The sequence below is a fragment of the Geotrypetes seraphini genome, chromosome 1, assembly GCF_902459505.1.
Source record: "Geotrypetes seraphini chromosome 1, aGeoSer1.1, whole genome shotgun sequence".
Taxonomy (NCBI): domain Eukaryota; kingdom Metazoa; phylum Chordata; class Amphibia; order Gymnophiona; family Dermophiidae; genus Geotrypetes; species Geotrypetes seraphini.
Genome location: NC_047084.1, coordinates 340494535 through 340511029, shown reverse-complemented (window position 1 = coordinate 340511029; position 16495 = coordinate 340494535). Strand labels below are relative to the sequence as shown.

General features: G+C 44.1%; 1 protein-coding gene across 2 annotated transcripts in view; it reads left to right on the top strand.

Annotated features, from left to right (window-relative positions):
- GRSF1 (G-rich RNA sequence binding factor 1) overlaps positions 1 to 16495 on the top strand; it is a 62282-nt gene that overhangs the window by 16437 nt on the left and 29350 nt on the right. For both annotated transcript variants that reach the window (XM_033961055.1, XM_033961048.1), the window contains exons 3-5: positions 2280 to 2435; positions 6111 to 6257; positions 10879 to 11017. In XM_033961055.1, the coding sequence (XP_033816946.1) occupies positions 2280 to 2435; positions 6111 to 6257; positions 10879 to 11017 (442 nt within the window). The remainder of the gene's footprint in view (positions 1 to 2279; positions 2436 to 6110; positions 6258 to 10878; positions 11018 to 16495) is intronic.

Below are 16495 nucleotides of genomic sequence, written 5' to 3'. Positions count from 1 at the left end.
TTGCGGAGGGCGGCCCGGCTCCATTTATCGATTCGTTCTGGAGACGGGGGGGGGGGGCAAATGCGCTGTTTTGGGGGGAAGGGTAGGCAGACGCGGGGACCGGGTTGTGCGCTTTCACGCTCAGTATATTTCGCAGCTTCTATGGTGCCTGAGTTGCAGGAGAGGGTGCGGGTTGTGCGTGGCGGGAAGGCCCCGACTGCCCCAGCTGCAGCTTCTTCGTCGTTGAAAGCCGCCGCCGCAGCTCCTCTCTCGATCCTGGTGCAGTTCGAGAGAGGAGCCGGTACCATGCACAGTGAGAGCCGGGGGTGAAGAAGGCTGCCGCAGCTGTGTAACTTTTTTTTTTAATTTGAAAGCCGCCGCAGACGGGGCCGCGCATGCGCAGTCGTGTTTTCTTGACAGATCAGGGAACACGACTTTTGAGTGCGCATGCGCGGCCTAGCATTTTATTATATTAGATATATATCACACACACACGTGGAGGGGCATAATCTAAAAAAAACGTCTAAGATAGGGCATCTCTCCTGCCGCGGGTCGCAGCAGTTCGGGTAGAGGAGTGATGGCATCGCGGTAGGGGAGATGAGGCAATGCTTGCGGTGGAGGGGTAGGCAGGTTGCGTTTTCGGCACTTAGACGTGTTTTGACTTGGTCTAAATCAAAAACGTATAAGTGCTGACTAGGCAACCTGCCTATGGTTTTGGTTATACCTGTTGTACGCCTAAGTGTAGGTCGGCCCCCTCCCGCCCACCGCCCACCCTTTCCCCTCCTCTAAACACGCCTCTTTCCTCTCTGTGCGTCTAGAGGCAGGGGAAAGGCCTAAGTTGGTTTTAGATAAGTCTAAAAACCAGCTTTGGTTATGGGTACTTGGACGATCAGGCATTTTGATCGTCCAAGTAGCCATTTAGGACACTTTTTAGATGTTTTTTTTTATTATGAACCCCTTAATATATTCATATATACTAGTATGTGTATATATATATATATATATATATAAATATAATTTTCAACCATAAAACAGTAACCAACTTCAAAAATACCAATAAAAATAGGTTACAGAAGTGAGCCATAAGCACTACTTCAGTCATTTTTTCGTTTTCTCCCATCCTTAACAACCCACCAATAACTTTACCCCTCTTCCCTTTTCATTGCAAACATTATATCCAGTCTTCCAGATCTGGTGAGGTTCCTTGCTTTAAATCCAGGTGAAATTGTCCAGTACCTCTTGCATATTAGGGACCATCAATTGTCCATTCTGTTCAACAATTCAAAATTCAGCTCCTTGCCCTGTACAGCATAGCACTCCAGATCTGGTTCCCAAACCTTTTGATATTTAAGCCACTATAATGGCTGAATCCATCCTTCTCTGTTCCTTTCCAGTACCATCATGGCATAAAAAATATTTATCTATACCCACATAGCACAACCTCAAGAGTATAGGATAACAAGTCCAAATGTTACTCTTAAGGGAGAAAAGACCTCAGTGTCTAATAGGGAAAATCAAAGCAACCCATATAGATAGAAATTGAAGCGGGTGAATCAATGCTCAAATCCCTGAAGAAGCGCACCAGCGAAACAGGGAACCCTGTTGGATTATGCTAGTGGTGATATTTAGTAGCTGCTATGCTCTGAGTTTGTCTCCTATGGAGTGATTTTCTCCTGCTTCCAAGCCCCAGGATCACGTTCTTGTGTTTGCAATTTGATTGAGAAGACAACAATTTTCAGATAAGTGTTTTTTTTGAAAACTTTTTGAGACTTAGAATTAAGACTGTTGAAATTCACTGTGAAATTGTGTCCTCAACTTTTTGGGAGTTTTTGACCAAGGATGTGTCTGCTGGCTGCAAGTGATATTTGCAACTAGCCTGTCTATATGGGTTGCTTTGATTTTCCCTATTAGACACTGAGGTCTTTTCTCCCTTAAGAGTAACACTTGGACTTGTTATCCTATACTCTTGAGGTTGTGCTATGTGGGTATAGATTTATTTAACAGCCTCTCTTGGTTCTATTTATTTTTTATAAAAAAGATTTAATCATTCTGTAACTATTGGTGGATGTTTACTACACCACTGTAGTAAAATTGCTTTCTGATCCAAAAGGAACATATAATACAGATGGTGTTTGACATTGGCATTAGTTCTCTGCTCTAAAACATTCCACCTAGCAAAAAGATATAGTTGAGGGAGAGATGGAAGATGTACCTCTAAAATTTGGAACACCTGCTGTGCTGCACTTTCCCAAAAACACTATTACAGGGCAGGTTCAAAAATGTACTGTATACTGTTTTAGATTGCAGAATCCGGAATGGAGCACAAGGTGTGCACTTCCTCTTCAATAGAGATGGCAGACTCCGGGGAGATGCTGTGGTGGAGCTGGAAACAGAACAGGACGTGCAGAAGGCTGTCAAAAAGCATCGTGACTATTTGGGCGAACGATATTTGGAAGGTAGGTCATGCTCTCATTTAGTAATACTAATGGATGCATTCATGTACAAGCGCCGACCCTTAGTTTTGATGTTGCTGTTAAAAATGTTTATAGCTTTGTTTGGTTTAGTGTGCCTAGTTGAGGGTGTACCAAAGTACTAGAGGACTACGCTACCGCCATTTGAAGACAAGTGTTATGATTTCTGCTATAATTCTTTTTGTATTTTATCATTCTAAACCACTGAGATGGCTGATGGTCACTGGTATACCAAATGAAAATGAACCTTGAAGGTGAAATCTGTGAAAATGGCAGCCCTAGCAGATAGACAGGAGAGTACATGTTTTTTCCCCCCCCCCCCAAAGTAGGGATCTGGCACCAGAGGGGAAAGCCTCAGGTAGTTGTGAATGAACACAAAACACATCTGGGAACGAGAGGCCAGCTGAAACAGAATTCACAGCCAAAATTTGCCACTAGGTTTCGGCTGGAACTGACGATTGGCTGATTAAAGTGCCATCCAAGACCAAAGACGAGTGCGGTGGCACAAGTGGTCCAGTTCTACAAGATCTAGGCTGGATCATCAATTTCCGGAAAAGTCACCTGGAACTGACTCAATCCCTAAAGTACTTGGGAGTTTCGTTTGAAATGGCAGCAGGTTATGTGTTTCTATCAGAGTTATGCAAACTGAAGCTAACTCGCCAGATTATGAACATTCTGGCAATGCAGGCACTATCTGCATGGCACTATCTGCAGATGCTGGGTTTGATGATAGCAGCCATAGAGATCATTCTTTGGATAAAGGCTCATCTGTGCTCGCTGCAAGATACATTGTCCCATTGGTTTACACAGAGGGATTCTCTCCAAATGCCTTTGTCCTAGATGGAGGACGTGCAATGCAGTTTGCACTGGTTGCTACAACTGGAGTCACTGGCCAAAGTCCTATCTCTCCACATATCCTCCTGGGTGATTCTGACAGATGCCAGCCTGTAAAGCTGGGGAGGCCATTGCAAGGGTCGCCTAGTCCGGGGACATTGATTGTCCTTCCAGAAGAAATGGTCTATAAATAGATTGGCGCTGAGGGCCATGGTTCATCTATCCCATCATAGACTCTAGAGGCTGCTATGGTACATCCCATGTTTCAAGACTCCTTCTATACAAACTCGCAGGTAAGGATACATAACCCACTTGTCAACACTCCTGTCCCCTTCTACCAGAAAGATTATTGAGGTAAGAGCCTAATGTTCCCTAATGGTCATTGAGCTTTAACATAACAAGTAATAAAAGAAGCAACATGAAATCAGAGATCAAGAGTTTCAGTAAGATTTAGCACAAGTATCTCGATTAATTTTTTTTAAAATTTAAATCACTATTTGGCCGAATAAGATTGGCCAAATCAAATCGAATACGAGTATTGGTACAGCCCTATTGAGTGCTGCCTCTGCAACATACCCAGTTGACCCAGGAATGTAAGATACTTAGGGAATAAGCCAAGAACAACTCACAGGCCCAAGATACTTGTTTCTATTTGCTGACTAATAGTCACTCCACAGAAGTTTTGCTTGGCTAAGAATAGCAGCATTAGTTTGCTTGTTTTAAGTGGTATTGGTGATGCTTAATATTGTGTTTATTAGTTGAAGAGTTTAGCTGATTACATTTAACTTGAACATACAACAAAAATATTACTACTCGAAAGGGTCCAGAGACAAGTGACTAAAATGGTTAAAGGGCTGGAGGAGTTGCGTACAGTGAGAGATTGGAGAAACTAGGCCTCTTCTCCCTAGAAAAGAGGAGACTGAGAGGGGACATGATCGAAACATTCAAAATACTGAAGGGAATGGACTTAGCAGATAAAGACAGATTGTTCACCCTCTCCAAGGTAGGGAGAATGAGAGGGCACTCTCTAAAGGTGAAAGGGGATAGATTTCGTACAAACTTAAGGAAGTTCTTCTTCACCCAGAGTGGTAGAAAACTGGAACGTTCTTCTGGAGTCTGTTATAGGGGAAAATGCCCTCCAGGGATTCAAGACAAAGTTAGACAAGTTCCTGCTAAACTGGAACATACGCAGGTGAGGCTGGACTCATTTAGAGCACTGGTTTTTGACCTGGGGGCTGCCGCGTGAGCGGACTGCTGGGCATGATGGACCACTGGTCTGATCCAGCAGTGGCAATTCTTATGTTCTTATTTTCTTATGTATTACAATTGGTGGCAATTTAGTAATATTGTCTGCACTGATGTTTTAAGTGCATGCCAGCATTCTACATATAGTGCAATAACATCCTACTGCAAATCTTGGACTCAATAGGCATCTCAGATAAAGTATACTCATGGTTGAAGGTTTCTTAAAACCCAGAACATACAGACAAATCAGACAAAGAAAAATCCAAACCTTGGTCCAACCCCTGCGGCATTCTACAAGGGTCCCCACTGTCCCCTACTCTCTTCAACCTATATACAGCCTCTCTTGGCATTTACCATCCTCATTCCTTTCGACCAACCAATGCTCTTAATGTCAGACACACTACATAGAACTCTAGCTACAGTTACGACTTGGATGGAAGACCACAAACTGAAACTCAACCTAGACAAAACTAAATTCATCCTCCTAGAAAATAATAAAATCCCAACCATAACCAACTTAGAAATCAACTCTATCAACTACCCTTTGCAAACCACCCTAAAACTTCTAGGTATGACTATTGACAGAGGCTGCACCATGCAACCACAAATTAACAAAACAATGCAGAAATCTTTCGCAGTTATGAGAAATCTTAGACAAGTCTGAAAATTCTTCGAAAAAACACAATTTCAGCTCCTTAGTACAATCTCTAATCCTAAGTATCCTAGACTATTGCAAAATCCTCTACCTCCTCTGCCCTGCAATAATGATTAAACAACTACAGACAATTCAGAATACAGCTCTAAGACTCGTCTATTCATTGAAAAAACATGATCACATTACTGAGGCATTCATCAATTCTCATTGGCTTCCAATCCAGGAAAGAATACAATTTAAATTCTACTGTATACTATTTAAAACTATAAATGGAGACAGCCCAGCCTACCTAAACGACCGCCTCATCCAAACCACCTCTACCAGGCATAGAAAAACACACACCCCATTCACTTACCCCCCAATCAAAGAAGTAAAACGGAAAAAACTATACAACGGACTACTGGCCACTCAGGCAGCGAAGATAGACAACCAAGTCTCCAACCTATTGACAACAACCCCAGACTACAAGATGTTCAGAAAGGAAATAAAAACTATACTCTTCAAGAAATCTCTTAATAAAGCTTAATACCATGATAAAGCTTAACACCCCTCTTACCATCCCCTCCCTAACCCCAGAGCCTACTTTTCCCTCTCTTGGAAACCTTCTCTGATCTAACGTTGTAACCCTTCTTCCATAACTCTTTTTGTAATCCGCTTTGAACCGAAAGGTAATGGCGGAATAGAAATCTGTAATGTAATGTAATGTAAAGAATAGATCATAACTAATGAAATGAAGCACTGTAGATGTGTAGTCATAGCAATGGCATGTATTGGGATGGGGAGCAAGTGTAAGCTAGCAGCTAAAGTGTGACTCCATGCAGGCCTTTGTCACTCTGCTGAGTCTTTCCAGATGCGCATCTGCTGGTTCCAGCATTTGATGTCTCAGACCCAAATACTGAACGGTGATCTCTTTTCTTCTCTTGCAGTGTATGAGATGGATGATGTGGCAGCTAAGGCTTTGCTGAACACTCTGCAGCCTGGTGTGTTAGGCCCAGTTCCCAGTGATGGAGTAGTGCGACTCCGAGGTCTCCCTTACAGCTGTACTGAACAGGACATTGCCCAGTTTTTCACAGGTGCCTGATTTTTCCTACAAAGAATATTTTCCAGGTTAACGGAGAGAAGGGCTTGCCTAAAGGGCAAGTATGGGACACTCATTACATGGAGACTATGCACTGAAACAAGAAATGAACTTGAAAAAGAGTGATACAGGGCTAGGCTCACAGGTACACATCCCCCTCCAAATTCACAGAGGTTATGGGCAAAGCGGTCTGTGAATATCAAAAAATTGTGAATAACTTTAGGGCTGACTCTGATCCACCTCCGCCTCCTGGACTCTTTCCACTTCATTTACTTTTTAAAGTCTGGTGGTCTAGCAGTGAAGTGGGGCAGGAGCAATCTTTCTACGCTCCTGCCCTGTGTAGAACTGGGAACAAAAATAGTTGCTGTGAGTTCCCATGTGACCACAGAACTCATGGCAGCCATTTTTTCCCCCAGTTCTGCAAAGGGCAGGAGCGTGGGAACATCATTTCGGCCTTGCTTCACTGCTAGACCACTAGGTTTTAAAAAAGTAAATAAGTGGAGAGGTCTGGGAGGTGGGAATGGGTCACCCAGATGAAAACCACGAATAACCGAAGTTGCGAGTTCCAAACCCACGATTATGGAGGGAGATGTGTATTCTGTACTGCTCGGAAGGACAGGCCAAGGGTTGTATTATATACAGGTACTTATTTTTTTACCTGTGGCAATGAAGGGTTAAATGACTTGCCCAGAGTCACAGGGAGCTGCAGTGGGAATTGAACCCAGGTTCTCAAGCCACTGTACTAACCACTAGGTTACTCCTCCAAATCAATATTTACCTAGTTAAATACTGTAAATTTAAAAGTTGTTCTTCTGAAAGATTTAGTGGCTAGTTTACTCTTCAGAGTAAGTCCTTGTTAGTCTCATATACTGTGGAAGTAACCAAACTTGGGAAGATTAGAGTTTTTCTCTATTGGCCATCGTCTTGAGGAGTGAGAATGATTCTGGTTGTTTATTAGAGATGACTTTTGCTTTGTGTTGAAGACAACCCTTGTTTCCCTTCAGTTGGAGCCTATTGAAACTTTGGTTTGCCAGACAACTGAGCAAACTCACTTGTGCTTTTCAAATTTAATGAAGATTTCTATCTTGCCAGTCGGATGAACTTTTTATGTTCAAACAATTTTTATTAAAGAAAACTATACTCATATAATCATATTAATCATAGTTCTAGTACACAATACAGTCTAGTTACATCAACTTATCTTAAAGCAATAATGCTATACTCATTGAACATTATTAACGGAATATGCCCTTACCCCCTCCTCCCCTTCCCTAATATTATACAAATACTACGCTAATGTTGAGTTCCAAACAGCAAATAAATCTAGAAGTGAAATACATAGCATGGCATAACATCCATACCACTCTTGTGGAGAATTATAAACTCGCCAAGTCATAAAAGAAATCCAGTATTCAGAATCCTATTCCCCTCTCCACCCCAAAAAGCCCCCTTCCCCATCCTATCTTCCTCCCGCCTCTCTACCAAATTAGGGTCTTCTTTCATTAGCACAACTAAGCCATAGCTGCAGGGACTAGCATAAAACACTTAGCAATATACTCTGTCCCTGTGGATGCAATGAATGAATGTAGGGGGTCCCATGTTTTCAAAAAAGGAGCTTCCTCTTTCGGGTCCCCTTTGCATCTCATGTCTCCCATAATGCCAATTGGTGTAGCTGGTTGCGCTAGTGCCAAAAGGCCGGGGGGAGGGTCTGCTACTGTCCATTTCTGTACTATATATTTTCGGGCCAACAGGCACATCTTTCTACATAAGAACAGCCGCCTCCTGGCCAAGCGGCCAAATGCTGCCTGTAAATCTAACTGGGTAGGAGTACCCTGCAAGGGGCTACCCACAAGATCGGTCATATACTCCACTATACGTTGCCAAAATCTCTTTATGACCAAGCAGTTCCAAAGGGCATGTCCAAATGTATTATCAGCCCTCCCACACTTCAGGCATGCGGGTGTCTATATGCCCCCGCTTTAAAATAGTTGCTTTTGTGTGAATTGGCCAAGCAAGAATACTCTTATACTATGTCTCCTGTAACCAATCGCTCTGGGTCAGGGAAGGTGTGGATCGAAGGCTTTTTAACACATCCCAGTGTCCCAAGTCCATGTGCAAATCCACCTCCCAGTGACATTTGATAAAAAAAATTTCAGGCAATAATAAATTGATGTGTCTATGTATCCAGGACACCATTAGCGTCTCATCCATGTCTGTAGTAAAGAACTGATGCAATTTAACTCCCATAAGCCTGCCCAATTGTGCTCTATTGAGGGATGACACCATCTGCTGGTACGCAAAATGTGCCCCCCCCCAGGACTCTCCCGCCATTATTTCAAGAGTATCATATGCCTGCACTATGCCATCCTTGTCTAAAATATGTTCCAGTTGTCTGAGACCATCCTTCTTCAATCCCTGAAGATTTTATTCTCCCACCCTGGTGGGAAGGATAGGTTCCCTCTCAGAGGCAGTAAATCGGTTACCCTTGGGTCCCCCCCCCAACATTCTTACAATCCAGCGCCAAGTATCCTGCAATGAACAAAACAAATACTTTTTCTAATGAATAAGGGGATTCATTCTCTAGGCAAATGCAGCAAAGCAAATACATTATAGGGAAAAAAGAAGTCCTCTTCCATCCTAAATGGTGTATACTGCTGTGTTTTGGATACCAATCCCCCAAATGCCGCAAGAGGCAGGCAAAATTATAAGCCTGTATGTTGGGTAGCCCTAATCCTCCCCTATACCATCCTCCTAACAACATTTGATGTTGTAATTTTGGTTTCTTGGTGGCATAGCAAAATCTGATGATCAAACGATTCAAATGGCATAGGTCTGTACTGGTCAGCCTTGAGTGGGAGTGCTTGGAACAAATACAGCCATTTCGACAGAATTATCATCTTTATCAAACTGATGCGGCCAGTCAAAGATAGGGGAAGATCTTTCCAAACCTTCAATATCTGTCTCGTTATATGCATCATTTTGTCTATATTCAATTTATACAGCATCAAAGTTCATGTAGACACCAGGACTCACAAATGAGCCCACTGCCCACTTCAATGGGAACTGAGTCCCCTACAAATCCTTCACTGCCTCTGAGGAGGGGAGTGCCTCAAAATTTGCCAGATTCAGTCTGAGACCCACATACTCCCCATACTCCTGAACCACTTCCAATAATGCATATAGTGATGCCCCTTAGTCCGCAATATGTACAAGCAAATCATCAGCAAACTCCGCCAGTTTAAATGAGGATGTCCCCACTTGAATGCCCCAGATAGCTGGCATAGCACATATATCCCGAATAAGAGGATCAAGTGTTAATACAATTAAAAGAGGTGAGAGTGGGCAACTCTGTCTACATATCGGAAAACTCTCTGACACATACCCATTAATCACTATTTTTGCCTGAGGGGAGGCATACGATGTCCTAATCGCCAAATCAAAGAACCCATCAAATCCGTATGCGCTTAGAGAAGCATATAAAAAGTCCCACTTGACTCTTATCAAATGCTTTTTCAGCATCAAAACTAATCAATATCGACGGGGTATTCTGATGGATCCTCTGCTCCAGTGACAGGAGAAGCTTTTGCACACTCTTAGCTATCATTCGTCCCTTCACAAAGCCGACCTGTGATTCATGTATCAGTGTCTGCAACACACTTGCCATTCTATTAGCCATGATTTTTGCTAAAAATTTAACCTCCGTGTTCCAAGATGGGTCTGTATGACTCCATCAATTCTGGATCCTTTCAGGGTTTAGGGAGCACCAATATGTGTGCTATGTTCAGCGAGTCCAGTAACGCTTCAGCGTTGACCAAAACGTCGAACAGCGATGTAAGTAGTTGTACGATTTCCTCCCCCAGAATTTTATAGAGTCCCACTCTCATACAACAGGTGAACCTTTTAATCTAGGCTATTTACATTCTAGATGGGAACAGGTATGATCTACAAGACAAGACTGTTGGTTCAATGAGGACAAAAGGTAGTCTGTGTCTATCCAAGTGCCTATTTCTGGTAGAAGATATCATTTCTTGGAAATAAAGGCTAGGGTGTCTGGCAATAGGCATCAGTAAAGAGGAATGTCTTGAGGTCCTGCTTGAAGCAAACTAGGGAGTTAAAGGGGGATAGATTCTGTACAAACGTAAGGAAGTCCTTCTTCACCCAGAAAGTGGTAGAAAACTGGAACGCTCTTCCGGAAGCTATTATAAAGGAAAACACCCTCCAGGGATTCAAGACAAAGTTAGACAAGTTCCTGCTGAACCAGAACGTACGCAGGTAAGGCTAGTCTTAGTTAGGGCACTGGTCTTTGACCTAAGGGCCGCCGCGTGAGCGGATTGCTGGGCACAATGGATCACTGGTCTGACCCAGCAGTGGCAATTCTTATGTTCTTAAATGGAGCAGCATTGAGTTCCAGAAGTCAAAATAGTGTGTATGTTTTCTTTGTGAGAAAGGACAATAAGCTGATTTTGATTTGCCCCGAATATCATATTTTGCTGAGTAGACATTTTTCCATTGATGATACCTGAAACCATAGTGGGGGTGGGGGAGGTAGCAAAGGATCATCTGTTTGTTTTTCATTCCTAGATCATTGTATGTTCTGAACTCTCTCCTTTTTGAAGGCTTGGAGATCGTCAGTGAAGGAATTACGTTTCTTCTGGACTACCATGGGAGAAAAACAGGAGATGCTTTTGTCCAGTTTACATCACTAGACATGGCAGCCAAGGCACTTTTGAAACACAGGAAGGAGATTGGGAGCAGGTATGTATTGTACTGGATAACTTTATTTTAATTTTACTTTTATTCATTATCACATAATTCACAAGTAATACAACTTGTTGAAGCAATAGAGACATAAGAACATAAGCAGTGCCTCCGCCGGGTCAGACCACAGGTCCATCCTGCCCAGCAGTCCGCTCCCGCGGCGGCCCAAACAGGTCAAGACCTGTCTGAATCCCCAGAAGGGGTCCCCTTGCCACCCTGGTTTCCCATTTAAGTCCTAGCTTCCCATCGAAGTCCTAACCCTCCAGTCTTGCATATGCACGACCTGGTTGGGTTTCTATACTTATTACCTGGTTAGCTTTCTATACCTGTGATACATCCCAGCACCTCTCTCAGTATCCCACGATCCCTTTATCCCTCAGGAATCCGTCCAATCCCTGTTTGAATCCCTGTACCGTACTCTGCCTGATCACTTCCTCCGGTAGCGCATTCCAAGTGTCCACGACCCTTTGGGTGAAAAAAAACTTCCTTGCATTTGTTTTGAACCTATCTCCCTTCAGTTTCTCCGAATGCCCCCTCGTACCTGTTGTCCTCTTCAGTTTGAAGAATCTGTCCCTATCCACCCTCTCCATGCCCCTCATGATCTTGAAGGTCTCTATCATATCTCCCCTGAGCCTCCTTTTTTCCAGAGAGAAGAGCCCCAGCCTATCCAACCTCTCGGCGTATGGGCAGTGTTCCAGCCCTCTTACCAGTTTGGTTGCTCTCCTTTGGACTCTCTCAAGTACCGCCATGTCCTTCTTGAGGTACGGCGACCAATATTGAACGCAGTATTCCAGATGTGGACGCACCATCGCTCGATACAATGGCATGATGACTTCCCGCGTCCTGGTTGTTATGCCTCTCTTTATGATGCCCAGCATCCTATTGACTTTTTTTGAGGCTGCTGCGCACTGTGCAGATGGCTTCAGTGATGCATCCACCAGCACACCCAAGTCCCTCTCAAGACTGCTGTCTCCCAACAATGCCCCCCCCAATTTGTAGTTGAACAACGGGTTCTTTTTCCCTATATGCATGACCTTGCATTTTTCCACGTTAAAGCGCATTTGCCATTTGTTTGCCCAGTCTTCCAGCTTGTCCAGGTCCCTTTGCAGGTCCTCACACTCCTCCCTGGACCTAACTCTGCCGCACAGTTTGGTATCGTCTGCAAATTTTATAACCTCGCACTTTGCCTCCTTTTCCAGGTCATTGATAAATATGTTGAAGAGTAACGGCCCCAGCACCGATCCCTGTGGCACACCGCTCGTGACTCCCCGCCAGTCAGAATATTGGCCCTTTACTCCGACCCTCTGCAGTCTACCCGACAACCAGTGCTTGATCCATCTGTGCACATCCCCTCTCACCCCGTGGTTCCACAGCTTCCTAAGCAGCCTTTCATGTGGCACCTTGTCGAAAGCCTTTTGAAAATCGAGGTAAATGATGTCTATGGGTTCCCCATTGTCCACCCGACTGCTTATTCCCTCAAAGAAGTACAGAAGGTTTGTTAGGCATGACCTTCCCTTACAGAATCCGTGCTGGCTTGTTCTCAGTAGGCCATTTCTCTCGATGTGCTCGCAAATGCCGTCCTTGATCATAGCTTCCACCATTTTCCCTATTATTGAAGTCAGGCTCACCGGCCTGTAGTTCCCGGGGTCACCCCTTGATCCCTTTTTGAAGATGGGTGTGACATTTGCCAATTTCCAGTCCTCTGGTACCTCTCCAGTTTTCAAGGATAGGTTGCAAACATGTTGGATTGTGCCCGCTATTTCTTGTCTTAGTTCCTTCAGAACCCTTGGGTGGATCCCGTCTGGGCCTGGTGATTTGCCGCATTTTAACCTGTCTATCTGTTTGAGGACATCCTCCTTACCTCTATGTGCTCCAATTTTTCAGCCTGTTCCCCACTCATGAGCTCCTCTGAGTCCGGTATATTAGATGTGTCTTCTCTCGTGAAAACCGACGAGAAGAACGTGTTCAACCTCTCAGCTACCTCTTTATCCTCCTTAATCGCTCCCTTCCTATCCCCATCGTCCAACGGCCCCACCTCCTCTCTCGCTGGTCGCTTCCCCTTAACGTAACTGAAGAATGCCTTGAAGTTTTTCGCCTCCCTGGCCAGCCCCTCTTCGTATTTCCCTTTTGCTTTTCTAACCTCTCGGTGGCATTCCTTTTGGCATTTCCTGTGCGTCTGGTGATTTTCCTCCATTGGGTCCTTTTTCCATCTCCGGAAGGATACTTTTTTGTCATTTATTGCCCTCTTTACTTCTGTTGACATCCAAACCGGGTCCTTTGACCGCTTGTTCTTGCAGCCTTTCCTGAAACTGGGGACGTACATTCTTTGTGCTTCCTGCAGGGTGTCCCTGAATAGGGTCCAGGCGCTTCCTACAGTCTCCATCCTAAAGATGTTTCTGAGCTTCCTCCCCACCATTTTCCTCATAGCAACATAGTTCCCTTTACTGAAGTTGAGCGCAGTTGTTGCGGTCCTCCTTACTATGGGTGTCCCCCTTTCTAATGTGAATCTGATCGTGTTGTGGTCACTGTTGCCTAGTGGTCCTCCCACATCTACCTCTCTTGCAGGCCCCCCTAATCCGTTTAGGATGAGGTCAAGAGTAGCACCCCCTCGCGTCGGTTCCCTGACTAGTTGCTCCATGAAGCAGTCCCTCACAGCTTCTACAAATCCTGTTTCCCTAGTGCAGTTGGAGTGACCCGTACTCCAGTCTATCCCCGGGTAGTTGAAGTCCCCCATCACTGTTACACTTCCAGTCCCGCATTCCTGTCTCAGTTCAGTTTCCAAGTCGTGTCCGACTCCTTCTGGCGTACCAGGTGGGCGATAGTACAGTCCCAGTTTTATGCCTGCACCCTTGTTTCCCGGCAATTTGATCCATAGTGATTCCAGCCCCTCTGCCTTCGTTGCCATATCCATCCCGACCGAGTAGATAGAGTCCTTTACATATATTGCTATGCCTCCCCCCTTTTTGTGGGTCCTGTCCCTCCTGTAGAGCTGGTACCCCAGCAGCGCCACATCCCATTGATTCTCCTCTGTCCACCATGTTTCTGTAATTCCAATTATATCCAGGTCCTCCCCCTTGGCCATGACCTCTAGTTCACCCATCTTGGCCATGAGGCTTCTTGCATTTGCGTATAAGCACCGCAGGTCCCGTCGTTTTTCCTCCATCTCCGCATTTACCTGGGCCGCCTCCCCTTGAATTATGGGCAGTTCTCCTGTTTTCTGTGCTTCTGCTTTGCCATCAGCCTTTACCCTCGTAGCTTTCGGCTTCCCCACTTTCCCGCCACCCCACTTCCCCGCTTTTCCTCTGGGTTTTCTAGCCCTACCTGCCCCCTCTTGGGCTATCATCCCTTGAGCCTCAGTTTGATCCCCTTCGCCTTGTGGCACCCCTATATTGCCCTCAGCTTTCGCCCTCGTGCCACCCAGTCCTCTTGTGTCTCCATGCCCCTTAGTCTCCTCCCAGCAAGCTCCCTTTACCTGATGTTTCCCTCGCTGTCTGATCATAAGATCCACCGGTCTCTCTACTTCCTTCTTGCAGTCATCCCGTTCAGCATCTGTTCTGGATACCGTTGTCCGAAGCGTCAACATCAGATCAGCTGTCGGCTTTCCCCCTCTCCATAGTTTAAAGCCCTCTCGATCTCCTTTCTCACATTGGCTGCCAGTAGTCTAGTTCCCGCTGTGCTCAGGTGCAGTCCGTCCCGCTGGTAGAGTTTACTCTTTCCCCAGAAGGACGTCCAGTTCCTCACAAAGTGGAAGCCCTCCTCCTGGCACCATCTCCTCAACCATGCATTCACAGCCTGGAGGTCTGCTTGTCTCTTTGCATCTGCTCTCGGTACAGGCAGGATCTCTGAGAATGCAATCCTCCGGGTACTCCGCTTCAGCTTTCGTCCCAGGACCCTGAACTGGTCAGTCAGTATGGCCATGCTGAAGTTCCTCCGGCTCACATCGTTCGTTCCGACGTGGATTATCACCGCAGTCTCCTCCTACATAATCCATTATGTAAAAAAAACAAAACAAAACAGAAAATATTCACATTCCTATCAGAAGCAAAACAAATTCTTAATGGATTTAACTCCTTCCTAGACCTCAATTTAGAGGAACGATATTACAATAGAAAATGGTGTTTACTCATTACAATAAGAAATTAATGGCTCCCAAATTTTATTAAATTTCTTATAGCTTCCTTGTCTAATGATTGTGGGGAGGGGGAGGTATATTTTATATTTTTCTTATTGGGGAAATAATACAGGAATGATGGGAGGGGAGGGTGGTAATTTTATGTATTGTAAGATAAATCAGAAAGATTGTCAAGTGATGTGTTTAATTGTATTGTTTTATTGTTTGTGCACTTGATGTAAGATTGAAAACGAATAAAGAATTTGGAAAAAAAAATATTTAGAGGAGCGATCTGAATTACATGAGATAATCAAGGTAAAATGACAAAATATAAAAGAAAAGAAAAAGGCTTAGTATGTCTACCCCCCCCCCCTCCCGGATTCTAATTTTTGGAGCTAGACTCTCCACTTCTAATTAACCCCTTAAGGTCCAAAAAGGATCTTAGATGATCAGGTACATAAAAGACATATTTTAAACCCATATACTTAATTATGCACTTACAAGAGTATGCTAAAGTAAAAGTAGCCCCCAACTTCTTTGTATCTTCTTGCACTGCTAAAAATAGCTTACGCCTTTCTTGTGTTAGTTTTGTGACATCATGGTGTAGTCATATACGTTGACCACAGAAAGGCGTACCTATTTTCTTAAAGAATAATCTCTTAATTAAATTGAGATCTTGCTCAAATATAAAATTTGTAATTAATGTAGCTCTATCCTTTACATCCGTGAAAGAATTTTCCAAAACTGCTGTTACATTTTGAAAATCAATATCAGCTGGTAAATTTTCAGAAACTGGTAATTCTTCTGAACCACTATTTTTTTTTGGTGTTGGTAAATAATATGCCTTATTTATAGATGGTAATTAATCTGGTTGGAAACGCAAATTCTCCACCAGAAATTTTTTGAAGACATCAATCGGCGACATAGAAAAAATTTTAGGACAGTTCAGTACTCTCAAATTAAGACCATGATTGTAATTTTCAATCATTTCTATCTTGTGTGAAAGAGTGGTTTGATCTCTAATTATAGTAGTAATGGAATTTTTCAAAGGAATAGTCTCAGAATCTATCTTCTCTAAACATTCCTGTTTCACTTTTTCAATGCTTGACGTAAAGGAGTCTACTTTAGTTACCAATACTTGGACATCTGAAGCAGTTTTCTCCACCTTCTCTTCCATTCTCCTTATGGCCTCCAGAAGGATATCCAGGGTGTTAGGAGAGGTTTTTGCTGAAGCTTTGACTCCCTCAGAGTTTTTCCTCCCCTGCTCTCCAGCCGAGAGTGTAGCTCCGCCCGCTACCTGCTCTGGGACAACTTCCTCCTACCCTTCAGAGAACGAGTCGCTGCTCTGCCCGCCCACTGGACAG